General features: G+C 41.9%; 1 protein-coding gene across 6 annotated transcripts in view; it reads right to left on the bottom strand.

The window, feature by feature from the left end:
- Positions 1-25,368, bottom strand: part of stil (STIL centriolar assembly protein) — an 84,445-nt gene that overhangs the window by 26,312 nt on the left and 32,765 nt on the right. For 5 of the 6 annotated variants that reach the window (XM_070886912.1, XM_070886914.1, XM_070886913.1 and 2 more), the window contains 9 exons: positions 24,390-24,505; positions 22,443-22,630; positions 20,224-20,471; positions 16,371-16,454; positions 14,790-14,876; positions 11,786-11,936; positions 10,444-10,553; positions 5,929-6,043; positions 4,034-5,122 (listed from right to left, as the gene is read on the bottom strand). In XM_070886912.1, the coding sequence (XP_070743013.1) occupies positions 4,034-5,122; positions 5,929-6,043; positions 10,444-10,553; positions 11,786-11,936; positions 14,790-14,876; positions 16,371-16,454; positions 20,224-20,471; positions 22,443-22,630; positions 24,390-24,505 (2,188 nt within the window). The remainder of the gene's footprint in view (positions 1-4,033; positions 5,123-5,928; positions 6,044-10,443; positions 10,554-11,785; positions 11,937-14,789; positions 14,877-16,370; positions 16,455-20,223; positions 20,472-22,442; positions 22,631-24,389; positions 24,506-25,368) is intronic. The other variant, XM_070886916.1, reaches the window with a different exon arrangement.

Below are 25,368 nucleotides of genomic sequence, written 5' to 3'. Positions count from 1 at the left end.
ATGGTGGAGGAGGATTTCCTGGAGTGCATAAGGGATGGTTTTTTAGACCAATATGTCGAGGGACCAACTAGGGAGGAGGCCATCTTAGACTGGGTGTTGTGTAATGAGAGGGGATTAATTAGCAATCTCGTTGTGCGAGGCCCCTTGGGGAAGAGTGACCATAATATGGTGGAATTCTGCATTAGGATGGAGAATGAAACAGTTAATTCAGAGTCCATGGTCCAGAACTTAAAGAAGGATAACTTTGAAGGTATGAGGCGTGAATTGGCTAGGATAGATTGGCGAATGATACTTAAGGGGTTGATTGTGGATAGGCAATGGCAGACATTTAGAGACCGCATGGATGAACTACAACAATTGTACATTCCTGTCTGTCGTAAAAATAAAAAAGGGAAGGTGGCTCAACCGTGGCTATCAAGGGAAATCAGGGATAGTATTAAAGCCAAGGAAGTGGCATACAAATTGGCCAGAAATAGCAGCGAACCCAGGGACTGGGAGAAATTTAGAACTCAGCAGAAGGACAAAGGGTTTGATTAGGGCAGGGAAAATAGAGTACGAGAAGAAGCTTGCAGGGAACATTAAAAGTTTCTATAGATATGTAAACAGAAAAAGGTTAGTAAAGACAAACGTAGGTCCCCTGCAGTCAGAATCAGGGGAAGTCATAACGGGGAACAAAGAAATGGCGGACCAATTGAACAAGTACTTTGGTTCGGTATTCACTAAGGAGGACACAAACAACCTTCCGGATATAAAAGGGGTCAGAGGGTCTAGTAAGGAGGAGGAACTGAGGGAAATCCTTATTAGTCGGGAAAATTGATGGGATTGAAGGCTGATAAATCCCTAGGGCCTGATGGACTGCATCCCAGAGTACTTAAGGAGGTCGCCTTGGAAATAGCGGATGCATTGACAGTCATTTTCCAACATTCCATTGACTCTGGATCAGTTCCTATCGAGTAGAGGATAGCCAATGTAACCCCACTTTCTAAAAAGGAGGGAGAGAGAAAACAGTGAATTATAGACCGGTCAGCCTGACATCGGTAGTGGGTAAAATGATGGAATCAATTATTAAAGGATGTCATAGCAGCACATTTGGAAAGAGATGGCATGATAGGTCCAAGTCAGCATGGATTTGTGAAAGGGAAATCATGCTTGACAAATCTTCTGGAATTTTTTGAGGTTGTTTCCAGTAGAGTGGACAAGGGAGAACCAGTTGATGTGGTATATTTGGACTTTCAGAAGGCTTTCGACAAGGTTCCACACAAGAGATTAATGTGCAAAGTTAAAGCACATGGGATTGGGGGTAGTGTGCTGACATGGATTGAGAACTGGTTGTCAGACAGGAAGCAAAGAGTTGGAGTAAATGGGGACTTTTCAGAATGGCAGGCAGTGACTAGTGGGGTACCGCAAGGTTCTGTGCTGGGGCCCCAGCTGTTTACACTGTACATTAATGATTTAGACGAGGGGGATCAAATGTAGTATCTCCAAATTTGCGGATGACACTAAGTTGGGTGGCAGTGTGAGCTGCGAGGAGGATGCTATGAGGCTGCAGAGCGACTTGGATAGGTTAGGTGAGTGGGCAAATGCATGGCAGATGAAGTATAATATGGATAAATGTGATGTTATCCACTTTGGTGGTAAAAACAGAGAGACAGACGATTATCTGAATGGTGACAGATTAGGAAAAGGGGAGGTGCAACGAGACCTGGGTGTCATGGTACATCAGTCATTGAACGCTGGCATGCAGGTACAGCAGGCGGTTAAGAAAGCAAATGGCATGTTGGCCTTCATAGCAAGGGAATTTGAGTACAGGGACAGGGAGGTGTTGCTACAGTTGTACAGGGCCTTGGTGAGGCCACAACTGGAGTATTGTGTACAGTTTTGGTCTCCTAACCTGAGGAAGGACATTCTTGCTATTGAGGGAGTGCAGCGAAGGTTCACCAGACTGATTCCCAGGATGGCGGGACTGACCTATCAAGAAAGACTGGATCAACTGGGCTTGTATTCACTGGAGTTCAGAAGAATGAGAGGGGATCTCATAGAAACGTTTAAAATAGACAGGTTAGATGCAGGAAGAATGTTCCCAATATTGGGGAAGTCAAGAACCAGGGGTCACAGTCTAAGGATAAGGGGTAAGCCATATAGGACCGAGATGAGGAGAAACTTCTTCACCCAGAGAGTGGTGAACCTGTGGAATTCTCTACCACAGAAAGTTGTTGAGGCCAATTCACTAAATATATTCAAAAAAGAGTTAGATGAAGTCCTTACTACTAGGGGGATCAAGGGGTATGGCGAGAAAGCAGGAATGGGGTACTGAAGTTGCATGTTCAGCCATGAATTCATTGAATGGCGGTGCAGGCTAGAATGGCCGAATGGCCTACTCCTGCACCTATTTTCTATGTTTCTATAGCGAGAAGATTTGAGTATGGGAGCAGGGAGGTCTTGCTGCAGTTGTACAGGGCCTTGGTGAGACCATACCTTGAGTATTGTGTACAGTTTTGGTCTCCTAATCTGAGGAAGGACATTCTTGCTATTGAGGGAGTGCAGCGAAGATTCACCAGACTGATTCCCGGGATGGCAGAACTGACATATGAAGACCGACCAGATCGACTCGGCTTATATTCACTAGAATTTAGATGAATGAGAGGGGATCTCAGAAACATATAAAATAAAAATTCTAACGGGATTGGGCAGGTTAAATGCAGGAAGAATGTTCCCGATGTTGGGAAAGTCCAGAACCAGGGGTCACAGTCTAAGGATAAGAGTTAAGCCATATAGGACCGAGATGAGGAGAAACTTTTTCACCCAGAGAATTGTGAACCTATGGAATTCTCTACCACAGAAAGTTGTTGAGTCCAGTTTCTTGGATATATTCAAAAGGGAGTTAGATGTGGCCCTTACGGCTAAAGGGATCAGGAGGTATGGAGAGAAGGCAGGAGTGGGGCACTGAAGTTGCATGATCAGCCATGATCACATTGAATGGTGGTGCAGTCTTGAAGGGCCTGCTCCTGCATTTATTTTCTATGTTTCTATGTATAATATGTTTTTTTTTTTAAAAAGTGATTTTGGTTGAGGGATATCATCGGCCAGGATATTGGGAGAACTTCCCTGCTCTTCAAACAGTGTTATGGGATCTTTTACCATGACAAATGATCAACTATTTAAGGTGCTGATCATTGGAGACGCAACAGTTGGTAAAACAAAAACGTCCCTGGTGCAGCGATATACTATTGATAGCACAGTGGTCAAATCCACCATGGGAGGGAGGTAGGTTAAAGATAATCTTCTGCAACCATAACGGAGGAGAAAAAAAAAAGAGAATAAATAAAAGGCACAATGCAACTAATGCATATTCACCTTCGAAAACAGAGCAAAAATATATATAAATGAAAACAAAATCAATACGAAGTTTCAGGGAAAGAAGAACATTGCATATTTATAAAGGTTTCCACAGTGGAAGTACTACAAGTACTATATCCAAGACCTGTATCTTTCAGTTCCAGTGGTGTGTAATATTTTTACCTCATTGGTCATGCAATATATGGAGCACATTTGCTGCATCATCACAATAGACAAACTGCTGTCATGATCAGATTGCTGTGGGACCACGGTAAGCTAAAAACCATGTTCCAGATTCCATAAGGTTTGCAAACTCATTAAATTTGCTGGAAGTAAAAAGTTATGAATCAGTGACACATGTGCCATAATCTACAACATTTTCACAATTGTGGGTTATCAGAATTTCAGGTGAAGATGCATCTCAAGTTTTCTCTCTCCCACAGTTTACTGAATGGCTGCTTGTTTAACATGGTCCTCAATATTTAATATCCAGTAAAATAATTCTTGCTTAAAATTGACTAAATACACCGCTCAAAACAAACATGTTGTCAGCATACCACAGAGTTTCATTTTTATTTGAGGGGGGGGGGGGGGGGGGGAGGTGGGGTGGCTGCTGGGATAGCAGGGGGAAAAAAAAAAAGAGATGACCAAGGGAAAAGCAGACAGAATGAAAAAGGAAATATTAGGACCTTCTTACCTGAGCCTGAAGGAGCTTTAGTTGTCTATCCTGTTCCACTAGAATCTTGTAAGCATCAACAGGCAATCCCATTGTTCCATTTCCTTCTCGGTCATGCTCCAGTCTACCCGCAGGAAATTGTAAACATGCAGAGGGTCCTGTGCACATTTTACACTGATTTAGCGGTGGTATGTGGGGGTCTCCAGGTGACTTGATCAAGCTGCTGTTTGGAGGTGAAGTGCTTCCTACTTGTCCAGATAAACTCTGGTTTATTGGACTGTTTTTCATATACACAGTACTACAGTGAGAATTTGGTAAATAACCTAGAGTTTGTTGGCATGGTGCAGGGATACAGTCATGACAATTAGGCGAGTGAATCCCTTTAGAGCCATATGTTGGGACATTTCCTTTCCAATTAGCATTCAATGAAGGTCCACAGTAGGGTCCATGATGTTGGCAACAATTACAGTAGCTAGGTGGATATAATGTGTGAAAATGTGGTGGAAGCCCCAGCAGTTGCATTTCAGAAGGAGAATTAGGTGGGAAGCTAGGAGCGTGTTGCAATGAATGCCCATTGGATTTGTTGGGAGAAGATAATCCTTGTGGTTGTCTTGTGTTGGACAGTGACTGCCAGCCTCTGGGAGAAATCCCTCCTTTACCCAAAACAACATTTGTTACTGGATCAACTATATCAGTGGGCATACCCAACTTGGGTTGGTCTATGGAAGTATCAGGCGAAGGCCCACTTGGTGGAGTAGAGGAGGACGAAGAAGATCCAGAACTCTTCGTCACAAAATGTCCACCTTTCCGATGTTGCTGTGTTGGTCTTTCTTTAGGAGACTTAACAGATGCTGCTGATTTGTGTGAAAGAGTCAGAGTTTGTTTTAAAGGAGGATGTACAACTTGGGCTGTCAATCCAAGCTGCCCATTTTCAGAATATCGTTTTTTTGAGTTAAAAGTTCCAGATACTCCACAGGTTTTTGCTGTCTGTTGTGGCTTTATTAGTAAAGACTTATTTTGTTGTAGACTTGTTGGCGTATACTTTGACTCTATAAAACTTCCATCAAATACAAGTGATAGCTCAGGTACAGAAGGATAGATTCTTGGAAACTAAGTTAACAGAAAGGAAGATAACATAAATTATTTGAATATGCACTCTAGAAGTCAAGACATTCAATGCAGAAAACAACTTCCAAAATGGAAACTAAGATACTATCCTTTAGTCATTATAGGACTCAACCATGGAGGACTGCTTTGTATGACTCCGAGTTAGGGATTTAAAAAAAAATGCTGAAAATGTGTCCAAATTCCAATGGTATGTATTAGAGGAATAGACGGAAACATGTCTCAAAAATATTCCCCTGTACTTCTGCCTTGCATGCATATTCATATTCTGGGGCCAAATGGTTGAAGATGAAGGTCTTGCAACAAGTGTGCTCCTATTCATGTTTTATGTGACTACAAGCATCTGATGGCAAGTACAGAGTTGCGACAGACCTTTATAAAAAGGAAGAAGTTCCTGAAAGAAGAGAACAACTCTAGTAATAGGGGATATTGCTAGTAAGTTGTGTTTGGGCTAAGATATGGACAACTGAAGCTTGCTTTGGGACTCAAAGTAGGGTTTTCTCTGTTTTTCTTCAATTGGCCACAGGCTCATTTTGCCCACTCCAAGAGATAGCTACAGAGTGGGTGAACAATGTGCTACATTGTGCTATTGACTGGAATGGGTGGGTTTAATAGTCCTTTCCCCATCCTGCTTTTCATAGCTTTGAATTAAAAAAAAACTGGATTACCTAAACATTATCAAATTCTCCACCGAATACTTGTGATTAAAATGTTGCATGTAATCACTTTTTAAAAATACACTTTAAATAGCATTTGACAGCACTTCTTTAAATGTATAGTAACTAAATAACCTTTTGGCCAACAGGATGAGGACTTGGTGTTGGTCTTGGAGAAGGGTCCTCTTCCTCTACACCAGAGTCATTGTCACCAATAGGTATCTTGCTCGAAGGCAACCCACAGTGAAGACTGCAAAAGAAAATTTAAAAACTGAATAAATTTGATTTGTTTACAATAGTGTGGAATGTTTCTACTGGTACATGTACTTAAAGCAACAAGGATTTTCACCAAGCTTAGCCCATAACTCTTAACTCACCATAGTGCTTCTAGTCAAATTATTTTTTTATAGTTAACTCCTAAAGAAATTGTTTGAATCTCATACTTCTAGCTTATACATGCAGTACTGGTAGGAACTCCAACATACAAAAAATAAAAATTGTACACTAAACACAGCTTGAGAAAAAAAAAGGTAGTGCTCAGCTCTGACCAGGAGAGCCTCCTAGCTCCTGAAAGTCCTTTACCAAATCAAACTATTCATCGGCATACATAATTGGCCATATTTTCCTAGACCCCCCCCCCTCAAATTTGATCAAATAGTTTCAATTTCACCTGCACCTAAAAGCCAATATTGCCAATTTAGTTTTGATTTCTGGAATGCAATACAAATAGCAAACTAAAAGGGTACATCTCATTTGAAAGCATATAAATAACCCAGGTACAGCAAGTTTTGAATAAGAGTTCTACTTTCTAGATTTAGATCATGTAACAGGTCATTGCACTCAAAACATGAGTGATAAGTGAGTGATGACAAGCAAGTACTCCTCATTCAGATTTTACACAACTAGAGGTAGACTAAAGCTCCCTTAATTCTGTTGCAATAGCATTCCTTAACACCAGCTATTAGAGTGTGTTTTTCTATTTAGGCTATTGTTGTAGTCTCTTGCATTGCTAATTCAGAATGAAATTGTGAACAGTCCATTCTATGAACTTTGCTAAGTGGACTGCTCGCATTTCAGAAATCTTTGGCCATTTCCCCACAGAAAGACATGAGGCTAGACTTTTCTGAGAGCCCCTCAATGCCCAATTGCACGTCCAGAAAAATCGCTATCATTTTGTAAGTAACGCTGATAAAAATTTCCACTTTTAAGTTAAAAATAATCACCCAGCGAGAAAATGAATCCAGCACCATTACTCTCGGCAGTTAAGGGAAAACTAAGTAAAACGGGCGTTTTTTTAAAATAATTTAGTCAGAGGCTGCAGTTGGGCCTAGAGAGGGGGGAAAACTTAGCTTCCGTTGAGACCAAACTTACGGCCTGGAGATTTTCTCAACGGTGCATGTCGGCGATTTGGTACCAGCAGGAGTTTTCAGATTTGGGCGATACCATTGAAAAACAAAGGAGGAAACCTTCCCCAGGTGGAAAAACAGCTGTACCGCCAAGAACCCGCCGAAAATGAAAGGAAAGTTTAGCCCAAAGGCACAAGCAATTTAAAAATGCATTCTAAGCAAAAGTTGCCTAAATGTGTTAACCTTTCCTGCACAGCCCTATGCGGAGTTGTGATTCTATGGGCAAATGAACGATAATTAATATACAAAAATGGGATGAGGTTTATTTCAGAGACCGAAACTAGGTAATTCATTAGCACTATCTAGTCATTTAGGAAGCCATCTATCACATTGGTGTTGACAAACTAAATTTCTGTGGGTCAGGTAAAGAGGCTTCTAAAAATCAGGACAGACACCAAAAGCAGGCTGCAGGAGCAGAACAACTGCCCTGGTCAGAGTGAATTTGTGCACTTAACTCCAAACTGTCCAGCCTTTGGTCCTCCTTTCACCATGACATTTCTGCAGCCACCAATCTGCTCAACCACACCCTTACCACCACCTTTGCTGCCCTAGTCCCTATTAAAACCATTACTCTCTCTCACCCTGGCCGTTCCCCCGGTACAGCCCTCATCTTCGCTCCCTCAAGTCCAAAGGGCGCAGACTTGAACAGATGTGGTGGACAACTGGTTTAACCATTTACTGCCAGATCTGGCTGGACCACAAGCATTATCAGGTCCTACTCTTGTCTGCAAAAACTGCTCACTATTCCAGAATCATTCTGGAATGCAAAGATAACCACCGGCTAACTGTTCTCTGCTGCTAACAGTCTTCTTAAACCCCTCTACATTACAACAGTGACTACACTTCAAAAAGTACTTCATTGGCTGCAATGCGCTTTGGGACGTTTGGTGGTCGTGAAAAGCGCTATATAAATGCAAGTCGTCTTCTTCACTCCCGTCTCCAGCACACTCACCAACAAGTGTGAGGAGCTCATGGACTTCTTTGTCTCAATGATTGATGCCATCCGATCATCTGCCCACAGGGACACAGTTCCTGAGGTTCCCCCTTGCCCTAGTTCTAAATTCGCATCTTTCTCTAGTTTCTCTCTGATCTCGCTTCTTGACCTCTCCACACTCATCTCGAGCAGAAGATCCACTTCCTGCTCCTTTGACCCGATTCCCACTAAACTGCTGACCACCCAACTTCCTTTTCTGGTTCCCATGTTAGCCCGACATGGTTAACAGTTCTCTGTCCTCAGGTACTGACTCCCTCTCCTTCACATCTGCAGTCATCAACCCTCTCCTCAAAAAGCCAACCCTTGACCCCACTATGCTTGCTAGAAACCATCCCATCTCCAACATTCCTCTCCTCTCCAAAGTCCTTGAACATGTTGTCACCTCCCAAATTCGTGCCCATCTTTCCTGGAACTCCATGTTTGAATCCCTTCAATCTGGTTTCTGCCACTGTCACAGTACCAAAACGGCTCTCAAAGTCAAAAATGATATCCTTTATGATTATGACAAAGACAAACTATCCCTCCTCATACTCCTCGACCTATCTGCAGCCTTTGACACAGCTGACCACTCCATCCATCTCCAACGCACTCACCTGGTTCCATTTCTGTCTAATCGTAGCCACAAAATCTCCTGCAATGGCTTCTCTTCTCACACCCACATCGTTACTTCTGGTGTCCCCCAAGGATCCCCCTTGACCCCCTCAGATTTCTCATCTATATGCTGCCCCTTGGCAATATCATCCGAAAACACGGAGTCAGTTTCCACATGTACGCCGACGACACCCAGCTCTACACCTCCACTTCTCTCAACCCCTCCATGGTCTCTAAATTGTCAGATTGCTTGCCCCAACATCTAGTACTAGATGAGCAGAAATTTTCTCCAATTAAAAATAGTGAAGACCGAAGCCAGTGTCTTTGGTCCCTGCCACAAACTGCGTCCTCCAGCCACTGACTCCATCCCTCTCCCTCTATCTGAAGCAAAACCAGACTGTTCGCAACCTAGGTGTCATATTGGGACACTGAAATGAACTTCTGGCCACATATCCGCGGAATAACTAAAACCGCCTGTTTCCACCTCTAACATCGCCTGCCTCCGCGCCTGCCTCAGCTCATCCGTGCTGAAACTCTCATCCATGCCTTTGTTAGCTCTAGACTGGATTATTCCAACGCACTCCTGGCTGGCCTCCCACATTCTATCCTACGTAAACTTGGTCATCCAAAACTCAGCAGTCTATGTCCTAACTTGTACCAAGTCCTGATCACCCATCACCCCTGTGCTTGCTGACCTACATTGGCCCCTGGCTAAGCAACACCTCAATTTCAAAATTCTGATCCTGGTTTACAAATCACCCCATGGCATCGCCCCTCCCTATCTCTAATTTCTTTCAGCCTCACAACCCCACGAGATGTCTGCGTTCCTCAAATTCTGCCCTCGCGCATCCCTGATTATAACATCTCAACCATCAGTGGCCGTGCCTTCAGCTGCTTGGGTCCCAATCTCTGGAACTTCCTCCCTAAACCTCTCCACCTCTACTTCACTTTCCCCCTTTAAGACGCTCCTTAAAACCTACTTCTTTGACCAAGCTTTTGGTCATCTGCTGTAATTTCTTATGTGGCTCGGTGTCAAATGTATTTGTTTTGTCTTATAATACTGCTGTGAAGCACCTTGGGATGTTTTACTATGTTAAAGATGCTATATAAATAAAACTTACTGTTACGTTAAGTAAAGGGCCTACCAAAGTGGGCTAGTGAAAGAGTAAAGTGGATGATCTCACTGCCTCCTCCAGAGGTCCCCATCACCACAGGCGGCAGTTTTCAGCCAATTCGATTCATTCCATGCGATATCAAGAAACGGTTAAACGCACTGGACACAGTAAAGGCCACAGATCCCGACAATATTCGTAAGAAGTAGCTGGCCAGATCATTTAAGGGTGAAGATGGCACTATTGAACTCAAGTAGCTACCTGTGACAGACCCAAATGCATAAGAGTGCCCAACCAGGAGAGAGTAGACTTGCACCCCAAGATGCTGTACCAGGTTTTTAATAAATCCTAAATTCACAATGGAACGCAACAGATAAATTGACTAGTAATACGCATTTATTGTAGAGAAGTAGGATATTAATAGGAAAGATTATAGGCCCATACCCTTTCTGTCAATACGTACATATTGACTGGAAATGCCCTTCGAAATTGCAGCCTAAACTTTGCCCGAAATGCACTATGTTGCATTATGTTCAACAATACTTACGAAGTTCCCACAATGTTGCTAACCACCTCCTTGAAGAAATCACTCTCTGGATTTTTATTTTCATCACTTAGTTCAAATTTAATTGGCTGTTTTCCCGAAGACTCCGTGCTCTGAAAAAAAGTTCAACTGCTCAATTAAATTTGACTCAGGAAAATATTAAGAGTTCAAGTGGTCAGGTAGAATTAGCATCTTTAGCAATTCACCATTTAGAGCTATTGCTACAATTATGAATAACTACTTATATTCATATTGTACTAACATAGAAAAATGATCCAAGGGACAAGATGTGATGAAAAATGAGTACTAAGCCAAAAGGAGGAAAGATTGGGAGGGATGACTAAAACATTGAAGTGGATTTTAAAAAGAGCATCTTTAAAAAGGAGGAGGGAAAGAGGTAGGGGCGAGACCTAGGCAGCTGAAGGCAAACCTGAGATTGGGTAGAGGTTGGAAGGGTTACAGAAGTTGAAGTCAGCAGTCTTTACGATACAGAAGATATGAAGCAAGATGATCAGAAAACAAGGCGACATACGTTGTGAACTATCTGAGTCAGTGGCTCGGAGGAGGGATGGAGTTGGTAATGCTCTTAAGGTGATGGCTTCAGTGTTTCTACTGTCTAGCTGGAGAAAGTTATTGCTAGTCCGGAACTGGATTTTTGACAAGCAGCTTGACAGCATAGAGGCAGAGCTGGGTGTCATCCATCTACACATGGACACCTACTTCGTGTCTGTGGATGATGCTGCTAAGGGGCTGCATGTCGAGGAGGACAAAGGAGGGGGCCAAGGATGGATCCTTGAAAGACTCTGGAGGTGACAGTGTGGGGTTGGGAAGAGAAGCCTTTGTTAGAAATGTTCTGGCTACAATTTGATAGCTAAGTTCAGAATCAAGCAATCCTATGGACAGGGTGCATTAACGCAGGGGTGAATGATGTCCGCGCCCATGGTCTTCAGTCAAATAAGGGATCCCCGCCAGGGCAGCGAGCTGTGTTCAACAGGCAGTCCACTTATTACAACCCGAGGAACTCAGCCTTCCGGAACCCACTGAAACTGCTCATCAACGTCAGAGTTCCAGCGTGGATAACAGCAGTCCAGGGCCCCAAAAATTCTTAATGTATCTCTGCCCATGGAATAGACAATGGAGGGGAGATAGAAAGTAAAACTGGACAGTGTGTAAAACAGCAAGCCAATCGGATTATCAGTTTCCCACCAGGTGAGTTAGGTTAAAATGGTACATGCTAAGAATTTTTAGGCAGACAAAATTACCACCAAATTGGCTTTTATATTTTAAACACTTACAGAAGCTTTAAAGAGTACAATGCTTTCGTTGAATAAACCCATGTACTTACCGTACAAAGATTTAATACTTCAGTACTAGTAAGCAGCTGGAAATCTAGTTTCTGGTGTTCACCGCAAGGACGGCATTCATAGAATTCTGGCTGCCTGTGTGTAAGTGAATAGAGAACGAGAAGAAAACTTTTCTGCTCAGTCGAGAAAACTCTAAATAAAAAAAACCCAGAACCAACAGAGGTTATTGCAAATAAAACAAATGTTTAATTATATAAAGACTGCAATACTTAAGCATGCAAAATAATTAATGGGGAAGCATATCCATACTGGTGAATAGCACAAAATATGCTTGCAATTAATATTTTACTTCCAAGTGAGGATAGTGTGTGAATCAGAAGGGTACTTGGAGGCAATATAACGTTTCTAAGATCCTAGTCAGTGGTTAAGGTCGCAGGCCAGGAAGTGCCGTCAAAGTAACCATGGTGAATTGCTGCAGAGCATCCTGCGGATAGTACATACTGCAGGCAGTGTGCCTGTGATGGAGTGAGAAGATATCCAGTAGCAATCAACTGGACTGCTCTGCCCTGGATACTGTTTAGCTTCTGCAGTGTTATTGCAACTGCACTAATCCAGGAAGGTGGAAAGTCTTTCAATCACATGCTTATCTTGAGCCTTGCAGATATTGCAGACAGAGGCTTTGAGGGGTCACTCTTTACAAACTATCCAGCATTTGCCCTGCTCTTGTAGCTAGTGTTCATCTGGCTGGTCCAGTTCAGCTTTTGATCAATGGCAATTGCCAGGATGTTGATGGTGGGGACTCTTAGGAAGGTGGGAGAGTTTCTTGAGTCCTTCGAGGTGAGGAGAAAGGTTTGCAATTCTATCAGTTTCACAGATTAAATTACTGCTCTTGTCCACATGAAACAATTGCAGGAAATCACCCTCAGTTTGTGAAATAAAAAACTAGCAACTCAGGTCATGGGTTCAAACCTCCATAACAAGCTGTGAAACTGAATTTGATAAATCTGGTAATCTGCTAGCATCCAGAAAAATGACGAAAAATACTGTTCGATTGTTGTATAAACTCAAATGGTTCTAAAATATTCTCAGGGAAACAAAGGCAGAGAATACAAAAGCAAGGAAGTTAAGCTAGACTTTTATAAATCACTGCTCAGGCATCAGCTGGAGTATTGTGTTCAAGTCCTTGGGAGAGGGTGCAGAGGAGATTTACTAGAATGGTACCAGGGATGAGGGACTTCGGTTATATAGAGCAAAGGAGAAGCCGGGATTCTTTGCCTTAGAGCAAAGAAGGCCTGGGGAGATGCAAGAGGTGTTCAAAATTATGGAGGAGTTTTGGTAGAGTAAATGGAGGAGAAATCGTTTCCATTGACAGGAGGGCTGGTAACCAGAGTACACAGATTTAAGGTAATTGTCAAAAGAACCAGAGGGGAAAAGAATGTTTTTATTTTTTATAAACGCAACGAGTTGCTATGATCTGAAATACACTGCTTGAAAGGGCGGTGGAAGTAAATTCAATCTTAACTTTTAAAAGGGAATTGGATATATACTTGAAAAAGGAAAAAATTGCATGGGTATGGGGAAATAGCAGGGTAGTGAGACCAATTGGACAGCTCGTTCAAAAGAACCAGCAGAGGAACTATGGGCCAAATGGCCTCTTTCTGTGCTGCAAGATTCTAACCCAGAGTGTCTGGTCTACACATGACTTCAGTCCTACACAGCGTAACTGACTTTTAATACCATTGAGTGGGTGTAAAAAAAATTGCTACAAATTCAAGAAAACAGCCCAACACCACCTCGTTAGGGCAACTAGGGTTAGGCAATAAGTGCAGCCTTGCTAGCATTATCCAATTTCAAAAAATATAAAAGCAGCTCTGGAACGCTGGGCCATGCACTTTGTTTTTATTTTTTGTTCTAAAATTAGTGAATTTCCTATGGGAAATAAAATCACTAATTTCTTGTAGTTAAAACAAATTTCAATTCATTGCTTCCCCAGAACTGCTAAAACTAGCACTATACTAATTCCCCATCATCATAGGCTGTCCCTTGGAATTAAGGAAGACTTGCTTCCACTTCTGAAGTGAGTTCTTTGGTGGCTGAACAGTCCAATACGAGAGCCACATGCTCAGCCACAGGTGGGACAGTCGTTGAGGGAAGGGATGGGTGGGACTGGTTTGCCGCACGCTCCTTCCGCTGCCTGCGCTCGACCTCTTCACGCTCTCGGCGTTGAGACTCGAAGTGCTCAACACCCTCCTGCATGCACTTCCTCCACTTAGGGCGGTCTTTGGCCAGGGACTCCCAAGTGTCAGTGGTGATGTCGCACTTTATCAGGGAGGCTTTGAGGGTGTCCTTGTAACATTTCCGCTGCCCACCTTTGGCTCGTTTGCCATGAAGGAGCTCCGCGTAGAGCACTTGTTTTGGGAGGCTAGTGTCTGGCATGCGAACTATGTGGCCTGCCCAGTGAAGCTGATCGAGTGTGGTCAGTGCTTCAATGCTGGGGATGTTAGCCTAGACAAGGACACTGATGTTGGTGCGCCTGTCCTCCCAGGGGATTTGCAGGGTCTTGCGGAGACATCGTTGGTGATATATCTCCAGCGACTTGGTGTTTTCTGTACATCGTCCATGCCTCAGCCATATAGGAGAGTGGGTAATTACTACAGCCCTGTAGACCATGAGCTTGGTGGTAGATTTGAGGGCCTGGTCTTCAACGTACTCCCAAACAGCGCAATATAGTCGCACAGCGTTTTGTTAAAAGGTTCTAATTCAGCATTGAAACTTAAATTGTTCATTTAAAAAAAGCAAAGAATAGCATGGAATTAGTGTCAGATATTGGACATATGTAACTTTGACAGTAGTAACCTGGAGTGCACTCAATACATATTCTGGCAATCAAAAAACAGCATTATATTATTTGATAGAAAAATGGAGACTACTAGTAATTTACTTAACAGACAGGAGATATTATGGGCCAGTTATAATGAAATTTTGAAAATTTACTTCTCTGTTAGAGGAGCTTTTAAAAAAAAAAAAATTATCTTCAAATCTCACCTCTCTCGAATGGAAGAACTGAATAGATACCGCAAGCAGCAGGCCCAGACTTGAGGGCTATGTACATGGGTTGCACCACTTAACCAACTGGAATACCAAAAATGTAAAAAAGTTACAAAGCAAGACTTTAAAAGTATAATTTCTCTGTCACTGTTGCAAGTTTAAATACTATATATTAAAAATGCTATAATGTTGTGTGATTGGGTCATGTAAACAAAAAAAATTAGTGACCTACTTTTAGCACTTTTTAAAAAAAACTGCTAGATGCGTGACCTCAAAGTAATAGAACAGCCTATGAAGGAAGGAGCTAAAAAGGCACCCTTGGCCAGCTGTAGCCTGCAAAATGATGGTGCTCTGAACTGCTCAATTCACACTGTAAATTACAGAGAAAACAAATCCTTACTACCAAACTATATAAAGAGATCTCAGACTTCAGCACCACCCAACCAGAAAACAGTAAAATTGCACAATCACACCAAGAAAGTCAACCCTGAATTTACAACGCACAACGGAGACCAACAGAGTCTGTTAACTGCCCATGGAGTTAAGAGACCAACCATGCTAAAGTACCAACTCACCCCCCTGAATACAAAAATAAGTGCAACACACCACTCCACCGGCAGCCGATACAGAAAAAATACCATCCACCCTATGCCAGATTCAACAAAAAAAAGCACAACTCGGCATCTAACCCACCCACCTCAGCCCCTTCCCTCCGATCAATTCTCTCTCTCTCTCTCTACCTTGTCCCTGTTCCCCTCCCCCTCTCTCCCAACCCCCCTTCTTAACCTCATCTCCATCTGTGTTCCTCTCCCTCCCCTCCCCACTCTCCTCTTCCAATACCCTTCTCACCCCCTCTTCCTACCTGCCGTCTCTCCCATCTCAGACTTTGATTCAATTATCTTACCATCCTCTAACTTTGCTTGACCTGAAAAGCACACTTGGTGTTGGCTCCCCATATGAAATGCCACACAAAATCAACTAGCAATAAATAAAAGCTTAGGTGCATTTCCCAAGAGTTTAGATTCTCTCCTGCTTTAGTGGAGTCAATATTAGAGAATTTCAGGAGTTCAACATTGCTTATCTGTCCCAACAGTGTTTGGTATTATTGTGGATGCAAATTAGAAACATAATGAATGTCTTACTGATGAGATTTATAATTTATGTCTTGCACTCCTTCGGTTAATAAACATTACTGCTATAATATTCTGAACACGTCCTATCTTTTGTCATTTAATCTCTCCTGCTTTCTATCCCATCAGACCTTCCCTTTTGTTCTTTCCTCCCCTCGCCCATTTCCCTGCCCTTGCTTAAAATCTGTTACATCTCTAACTTTTTCCAGTTCTGACAAAAGGTCATCAACCTGAAACGTTAATTGTTTCTCTCTCCAGAGATGCTGCCTGACCTGCCGAATATTTCCAGCATTTTGTTTTTATTTGATTTCCAGCATCTGTAATATTTTGCAATTGTATGTCCTAACTTCATACTTCACACCAGTGTTACCTGTTTTTTAAAATTTCAAACTGAACTCAAAGATTCTTCAACATTGGATACTACATTATTTTCTAATATTGTACTTACATTCCTACAAGAGGCAAAGTGAGCACTTTTGGATCAGATTCAAGTATTAATAGAAGTTTGCGTGTCTGATCCATTGTAAGGTACCTGCAATTAAACAAATGTTATATTTTTACCAAATGTCAGGATAAAATAAGACTTACAGCTGAAAGCATCATAATCATGGACTCTTTCTAAACTGTTGTCACAACACCTTCTCATCACATTGCTAAAAATTGCAAGCCTACCCATGAATATGCACAAACAATTGAAAATGACATATTTCAAAAAATATAAAAGTTGAGGAATTCTGATGATAAACCACGAAATAGCTACACAACGGTGGTGAATTTCCGTGTAGTTCTCCCGATCGCCTACCATAACTTCAGCAGAATCCTCAAAGAAATAGTACAAACAGCCATTAATGCTATTTCTTCAGGGATTCCACTGATTTGCCATTAAGTTATGGCGCGTGATTGGGAGACCCCCCCCAACCCGTGGAAATTCCAGGTAATTGTTTCAACTGATAGGAGCTCGTAACTACAATTGTTTGCGATAATACAGTAACCGCCTAGAACAAATTGGCTCGAGTAAATCCTTTATAGCAATGCTGCCATGTGCAGAATTTCTCCACTGTTTTACCGAGGGATGGACCGAAGAACATAAATAATTTCGAAAGGGTCAACTAATGTGACCCAAGGACACTTTCATGCTATGTGGATAAGGCATGACCATCAACAAGTGGAGCATATATTTAACTGTTTGGAGCCAGTGGGTACAATTGCTAGCCATAACTTTCTCCAGTATTGGGTGAAGCTGCACCAGCATGGTAGTTATAGCCAAAGTATTGGCAAATAGTGAAAACTGAGGCAAACCCAACTTAACAAAAGTTGGCATACAAATTAATAATGCCTTGGCTACAGCAACTGTTATGAACAAGTTACTCTTTATTTAGTCAATTAAAAAACATGTTACCCTTCAGTATGAATGCCCATTTATGAAACCCAACACATCCTAATCCTTGGGAGGTAAAATCAAAGTAATTACCTAAACCCCAGTATTACAAAAGGACATTGCAGATAGAGTACATCCATATGAGCCATTTCCCTCATCTATTTGTAAAAACATCTCTTACGTTGCATAACTTTCAATCAAATTTTCCAGGTGGATGTCTCATTTTGCATTAGGCCAATCCTTGCAATAGTTAGCACTACGTGCAAGGACAGCAGTATCACCGTTCCGCAGTGTCTATGGATTAGCTCCCAAGCCAGTTCCAAAAGATAATTTCTGGGTATCCTTATTAAGTGACTCTCGGAAACATTTCTAAGTGTAGGTTTTCGAATGCTCGGGGTGACCCCAAATAGCAAGTTTTTGGAAGGAATTTTTTTTTTGCTACTGTATAGATGAGGCAGCATATTGAAAGTACACTCCCACCCAATATAATATTTTTCCTTTAAACTTGACTAAGTTATTCCCCAGTATCAGTTATAGTTTATAATACATTTAATTTCAATATTGTGGTTTTCATTTTATTTTGGTCAGTTTTGTGCAAAAAACAGGCATCAATATGGAAACTCTGCCTGCCATGTCCTTACTATGTGATGGCCTGAAAAAGGATTAACAATTTTGGTATGATTACTGCAGCTTTAGAGATAATCTGAACCATTTTTCAGAGAAATAAATGTCTTGTACATTAACAGAAAATAAACCTGGGAGTAATTACAAGGTAGAAAACTCAACTGGTTCAGAATATATGAGTGAAACTATTTAAATATCAATCTGACTTTGATGTCAAGTTACTTTAAATCATTTTCAACACATCATGGGAATAATGCATTTAGTTCTGGGCTGGATTTTTCCCTACTAGCTTTACTCACTGCAGATGCAGATGGCCACAGCATTCAATGTTAACGTCTCACACACAGAAACATTAGTGACCAACATGTAAAAAAGCTACTTTAGAGTAATTAACACAAAATGTATGCATAAGCACGAATATTATTTTTCATTAAACCTATCCATATATGCATGATATAAATAGTTAACAATCTCAGTTCACTACAATTACACAAAAATGAATGGATAGCCAGAGGATTGTAATAATGCCTCTTTAGCATAGGTGCAATTCACAAATTTTTGATCAGTCCTTGAATGTGTTGTCGCCTCCCAAATCCTTGCCCACCTTTCCCAGAACTACATGTTTGAATCCCTCAAACCAGATTTTCGGCCCTGGAACAGTACGAAACGAAGCTCATCAAAGTCAGAAATGACATCCTATGTGATTGTGACAAAGGTAAAGTATTCCTCCTCGTCCTGTCTGCAGCCTTTGAAACGGGTGACCATTTTATCCTCCTCCATCGTCATCCAGCTGGGTGGGACTGCACTCACTTGGTTCCATTCTCATCTATCTAATCGTAGCCAGAGAATCATCTGCAATGGCTTCTCTTCCCGTTCCTGCATAGTTACCTATGATGTCCCTCAAGAATTTGTCCTTGGCCCCCTTCTATTTCTCATCTACATGTCGCCAAGGAGCAGCATCATCTGAAAACACACGTGTGTTTCCAAATGCACCCTGACGACACCCAGCTCTACCATCACCACTTCTCTAGACCCGACAACTGTCACTATCCGACATCCAGTATCGGATGTGTAGAAATTTGGGATACTGAATCCATTGTTTTCAGTGTCCGCCACAGACGCCATCCCTCTCCCGAGCATCTGTCCGAGGCTGAACCAGACTATTCGCAGCCTTCGGGTCATATCCAACACGGAAATGAGCTTCCGACTACATATCTGTGCCATCACAAAGCTCAGCCATTTCCACCTTCGGAACATCGCCTGAATCTGCCCCAGCTCATCGGCTGCTGAAACCCTCATCCATGCCTTTGTTACCGCTAGACTTGACTATTCCAACGCACTCCTGGCCAATCTCCTGCGTTCTACTCTCCGTAAACTTGAGGTCATCAAAAACTCAGCTGCCCATGCCCTAATGCGCACTATGTTACGTTCACCCCTGTGCTCAATGACCGACATTAGCTCCCGATTAAGCAAAACCTTGATTTAAAAATTCTCATCCTAGTTTTCAAATCCCACCATTGCAACAACCCTCCCTATTCTCTAATATCCTCTAGCTCCACAACCCTCAGATATTGGCACTCCTCTAATTTTGGTCTCTTGAGCATCCCCGATTTTAAATCACTCAACCATTGGTCATGCCTTCCGCTGCCAAGGTCCTAAGGTCTGAAATTCCCTCCATAAACCTATTTTTCTCCTTTAAGTCACTCCGTAACTGTAGTGTATGGAGAAAGAGAGTCAGACTGAACACTGAGCTCAAAGTAAAGTGTGACCGTAGTCTTTTATTGCAAGTCTCCAGAGTGCCTCTCCAACCTGTGAAGCCTCCTTAAATACCTGTGCTCCCAAGGGATTATGGGATCCCTTGGGACTCCAGGGGATGAGCCCTCTGGTGGCTGTACAGAGTAAATGCAAATTTACATATATAACTAACAACTTACCTCTTTGACCAAGCTTTTGGCCATCTGTCCTACTATCCCTTTACATGGCTCAATGTCAAATGTATGTTTTAGAACACTCCTGTCAAGCACCTTGGGATGTTTTACTATGTTAAAGGCACTATATAAATACAAGTTGGTATATTAAAAATAATCATTTCACTTGCAGGATGGTTTAGTACTGCAATTAAGAAAACTAACACAATGCCATACTTTGGGTAGGTTAAATGGGAAGTTTAAACACTCAAGGTGCTACCATAAGACATGTTTAATGATTGACAACATAAACAAAAGTTTTGTCTTTAAATGTCCATAAAAGATGACATTTCTAGAAACTTAATCCAATGATCTTTTCATGCTCAACTCACCCAAATTTGTATGTCCCCTGAAGCTGAGCAATATTTATTGAGCTAGTTAAATTTCTTGCCAAAGCTGTAGGGATAATGGGAACTGCATTGATTGGAGTGGCATCGAAGGTGATTGCTACTGTAACAGCTGCCCAATGAAGTTCAAGGGTCAGATTATCCAAGTTCTCAAAGCAGGTAATGCGTCCTCTCATCATGAGAAGCCTAGAAAAGTCAATTGTTTCCTTGCTACAGCAATAGTAGTGCAGCATCTGGTAAATTAAAAAGTACACAATTACTGACCGAAGTGCTTCTATTTTATCATTCTATATTGATTCAAACACAAACAAGGGTGACTCCGGCCTAGTCTGGGAATAAACATTTTTAAAAATAAGTGTGAGGGGAAGGGAAGGAAGACAGTGTCTACTGAAGCTTGTAAGCACTTTAGCTTTATTGGATCAATCTTTCAAGCAGGTGAACAAAATCAGGAAAATTAGCATATACATGGCAAACATTTTAATTACCTTTTAAGCATTAGTTTTATCGGATCAATCTTACAGAACTATTGAAACGTTTAGGAGTGGCTTGATTTGTGTGCGTCATTTCTTGTGTGCTGAAAACTACTTTTTCCCCTCCAAATTGCTTTCTCAGAATATGGCTCGACACAGAATATACAACACATTTCACAATACTTGCAGGTAAATGCAGTGAGTCACACATAGTTCTACAAATATTAATGCTTGGTGACGGGGTTGGGGTAACCACTGGGGGATAGGGGAGGGATGAGGTGCTGCAACAGATTACAGAAAATCTCTCCTGTTATTCTGCAGGGGGCTCGAACCTGCTGCCTCAGCAAGGACTCATGGAGTGGTGGTCCCAAAAGAATGTGCCTCACATTTCCTGGCACCCTCCCAACTCCATGGACATCCAAGTCCACATACCATGCACAAGAACTAGCATATGTCCCACACAAACCCAGGCCATGTGGTTGTTGTAGCCGCTTTTGTGCTGCACTACTACAAATGGAACCCATCCTCCTGCCAGGAGCAAGATCTTGGTGAAAACTGCGAATGGTAGGGGACTCCTATCCTGCTAATGAGAGTCGAGGTGCAAGGAGATGGTCAGACGCATCATAGCTCCAGTAACCAGCCATACCATGTCCAGGAGGGCTGGGGCAGGATTTTACAGAAAACAATAGGATTGTGGAAGATGAAACAGAACAGGAGGACAGGAGGTACTGGTCTTGACCGATCTATTCAACAACCTGCTCGAAGACAGAATTTGACCCCAATGCAGCAGTTTGCCCAGTTTGGGAGGTCACAGCTTAGGCATGGTGGCGATAGCACTGACAGACTCACTGGCATCTCCAATGTGACACAGGATTTCCTCCAGGGTCAGTGATAATATTGATTGTTTCCAATCACCTATTGATGTGATAGCTCAATTTTGTTATTTGGTTTTGCAGGGTATGCGCTAATTTTTCTGATTTGTTCACCTTCTTGAAAAGATTTAGTCTTAGATTAGCAAAGCATGCATTCAGCATCCAGATATATATATATATATTTTTTTTAAATAAAACTGCTAGCTCAGGAATACTGGTTTTACCTGGCACCCAATAACAGGCTTAATAGACAGAAACAACTTGACTTCAGGAAATAAAGGCTGTTCTATTATCAAAGAACTAAGCAATATATAGCTGAATTTGACAGCTTACATGTGCCTCTGACAGTTAAGCAAACCATCATTCTCTTTATTTTCTGCATGCAATGCATTTACTTCACAGCTGACAGAATTGAGTCTCCTTTTCCAGATCACACCATTAAAAGTGTGCACTCAGCAAGGCACAAACACAATTTTATTTATTCTGCATAGACCATTTTAAAGAAAATATACTTGAAAGTTAAGCAGCAGATTGCAAAAATCCTATAACCGTAACCACATAGTTTAATGAGCATTAAAAACAAAGGGAAAGAAGGAAATTCATAATAGATCAAAAACAAAATGAAACAATCAAATGTAAAAAAAGTCCACTATTTTAGAAATAAATGAGGCTACCAAAACTTAGAAGCTTGCATTGCAAAGCCATGTATAGTTAATACCAGATTAACAAAAGCAGGATAAAGTTATTTTAGATCAATGAGGGAGAGAGGCAGTAAGAGAGAGAAATGTTGAAATACTACAGACAAATCTACACACTTACACAATTACAATTCAATGCTGTGTTGTCATTCTCATTCAATTACCTTAAATGCAGCATTGAAATCCTCTGATGAATGGATATTGGTGTCTCTGGAAACAGGTCCTTGAGTATCAATTATACAAGGAATGAGGATATCTCCAGGAAGAAGAGCTGTAGGGATCTTGTCTGAACACCCTGCAACTTCTCGTCCAGGATCAAGGCGATCTACAGTTAATGTAACACCTTCCTCATCTGCATTAAGTGAAATACATTATACTTACTCAGCCAGCTACACACATTTTCACAAAATCTTATATTTTCATTTGAATAAAGTTGCACCCAGAAAAGATTTTTTTGTTTAGACATTTGACATTTTATGAATGAAATGGATGTCATTCAAGAATAGTAACTTTGATTAAATTAATTCATGTATTGAATCATGCTTCTCATGTAAAGTAACATCTCTGACTCAGCAACGCGATGGGTGGATACAAGAAAAATTGAATAAATGGGATGGAATGATGGACAAAAGACAATAAAGTACGACTAACGAGATAGGTTTTTTTTTTTAGGAGATTTTTTGAAGTAAGGAAATAACAAGGCAAAGTAAGTGGTCGATGAAAAGAATTACATTGGGCAAGGTTGTAGTGATAAAGGTCAGCTTCCAACAGTGCAGCGAGAGAGCGTGACAAACAAAACAAAAGGATTCATAGAGTAAGGCTGGTATAGTTGACATTTATTATCTAGTAAATACCACAGTGAATTGAAGGTGCTTGCATTGGAGGCTGTTCAGAGAAGGTTCACTAGGTTGATTCCGGAGATGAGGGGGTTGACTTATGAAGATAGGTTGAGCCTATACACATTGGAGTTCAGAAGAATGAGAGGTGATCTTATTGAAACATAAGATAATGAGGGGGTTCGACAAGGTGGATACAGAGGGGATATTTCCACTCATGGGGGAAACTAAAACTAGGGGACATAGTCTCAGAATAAGGGGCCGCCCATTTAAAACTGAGATGAGGAGGAATTTCTTCTCAGAGGGTTGTAAACCTATGGAATTCTCTGCCCCAGAGAGCTGTAGAGGCCTGGTCATTGAATATATTCAAAAGGCAGAGATGCAGATTTTTGAGCAATAAGGGAATAAAGGGTTATGGGGACCGGGCACGGAAGTGGAGCTGAGTCCATGAGCAGATCAGCCATGATCTTATTGAATGGCAGAGCAGACTTGATGGGCTAAATGGCCTGCTCTTATTTCTTATGTGCTTATGTAAGGTTTTAAGAACATGAACATTATGTCAAGTAGTATCAAGGCCACATTAACTTATCAGCATTTGGGGGCACTAAATGGATCGTAGCAGTTTGAAGTGGTCATGGCGTCTGAGAGCACCGAGAGGGGTCCTATGATTCTGGGAATACTGAGATAGCACCAAGGATCATTGATTACTAGGAGACTGGACTCTCATGCGAGGAAGGTCACTAGATCTAGGAGTTCAGGGGATGAGCAGAGGGCTTCCAGACCAGAGAGTCAGATGCTGGTTGAATGTGGATAACGAAAGAAAGGGCAACAGAAAAACTTGCATTTATATAGTACCTTTCATGACCACCGGATGTCTCAAAGTGCTTCACAGCCAATGAAATAGTTTTGGAGTGTAGTCACTGTTATAATGGAACAAAATAAGTCGAGAAAAGATGGGGGTCCAGCTAAAAATGGGAAGGAGCAGTCTGGTGGAATTTAAAGTTGCTGGGATATAGTAGTATTTGCACAGGAGCAGTGTCTAGCAGCCTTACAAGAGTGAGGGTCGAAAGAATGCACATGCACAGAATTTTTTAATACATTGAGAACATTGAACATTTAATATTTAAAGTTAAAACAGGACTATTAAATAATTGTAATATTGTTTCAATAAACAACATTTTGTATAGGAATACCACTGAAGACCTCAAAGAACGACAATATCATCCATGCCTTAAAAAGGAAAATTTTTTTTTAAATGGTCTGAAATGGACTTACCATCATCCACTACAAGTGAACCAAGCAGAAAACAGAAGAATTTGTTGTTTTCGCTCTGTTTGGCATGGCGATGGACTAGGCGCAAGGTCTTCTCGACCACAAGCAACTTTGGGTTTCTGTGGAGTTGCATTTAGTTACTACACAGTGAAAAGTACAATGGCAAAAACTACAAATTGCTCTTCAGAAATAAAGGGCCCAAGTTTCCACACGATTTGCACCTGATTTTTAGGAGCAACTGGTGGAGAACGGACTATCTAAGAAATCGCAATTCTCCACATTTATTTTCTGCAGTTCTAGTCAGGTAGAACAGTTCTACTTTGGAACAGAATTTTTTCTTCAAAAGGGGGCGTGTCCGGCCACTGACGCCTGATTTCAAAGTTTCCACAGTGAAAACGTACTCCAAACTAACTTAGAATGCAAGTGAAGATTTTTGTAGAACTGAAAAAACCTGTTCTACACATTAAAAAATCAGGCGCAGGTTACAAATTAGGCGTCCAGAACGAGGGGGGAGGGGGGGGGGGGGAAGGGAAGTCATTAAATTCTATAATAAATCCTTATTTATACTTATACAAATATTATACAAATAAATCCAACCTGAATAAACATTTATAAGCAAAGAAAAGATTAAATAAACCATCTTCCTACTTGTGTGAAAGTGCTTCAGGCAGGCCTTTCGGGACCGAAGGCTGAACGGGCCAGCCCGAGACTTCGGGCAGGGCCCGTCCCTAGCACCAGATTTACAGGTAGGTGGCGTTGGGTCAGGTCGGGTCGGTTCGGGTCGGGGGGGGGGGGGGGGAGGGGGGGAGAAAGAGAGAGAGAGGGAGGGAGGGGGAGGTCAGGTCAGGTCGGATCCAGTCTGGGGGGCGGGGGAGCGGGAGTCGGGTCCAGTCGGGGGGAGGGGGAGCGGGAGTCGGGTCGGGTGCAGTGGTGGGGGGTGTCGGGTCGGGTCCAGTCGGGGGGGGGGGGGGGGGGGGGGGAA

This window comes from Pristiophorus japonicus, chromosome 8 (genome assembly GCF_044704955.1).
Source record: "Pristiophorus japonicus isolate sPriJap1 chromosome 8, sPriJap1.hap1, whole genome shotgun sequence".
Taxonomy (NCBI): domain Eukaryota; kingdom Metazoa; phylum Chordata; class Chondrichthyes; family Pristiophoridae; genus Pristiophorus; species Pristiophorus japonicus.
This window is presented reverse-complemented; position numbering and strand designations above follow the sequence as displayed.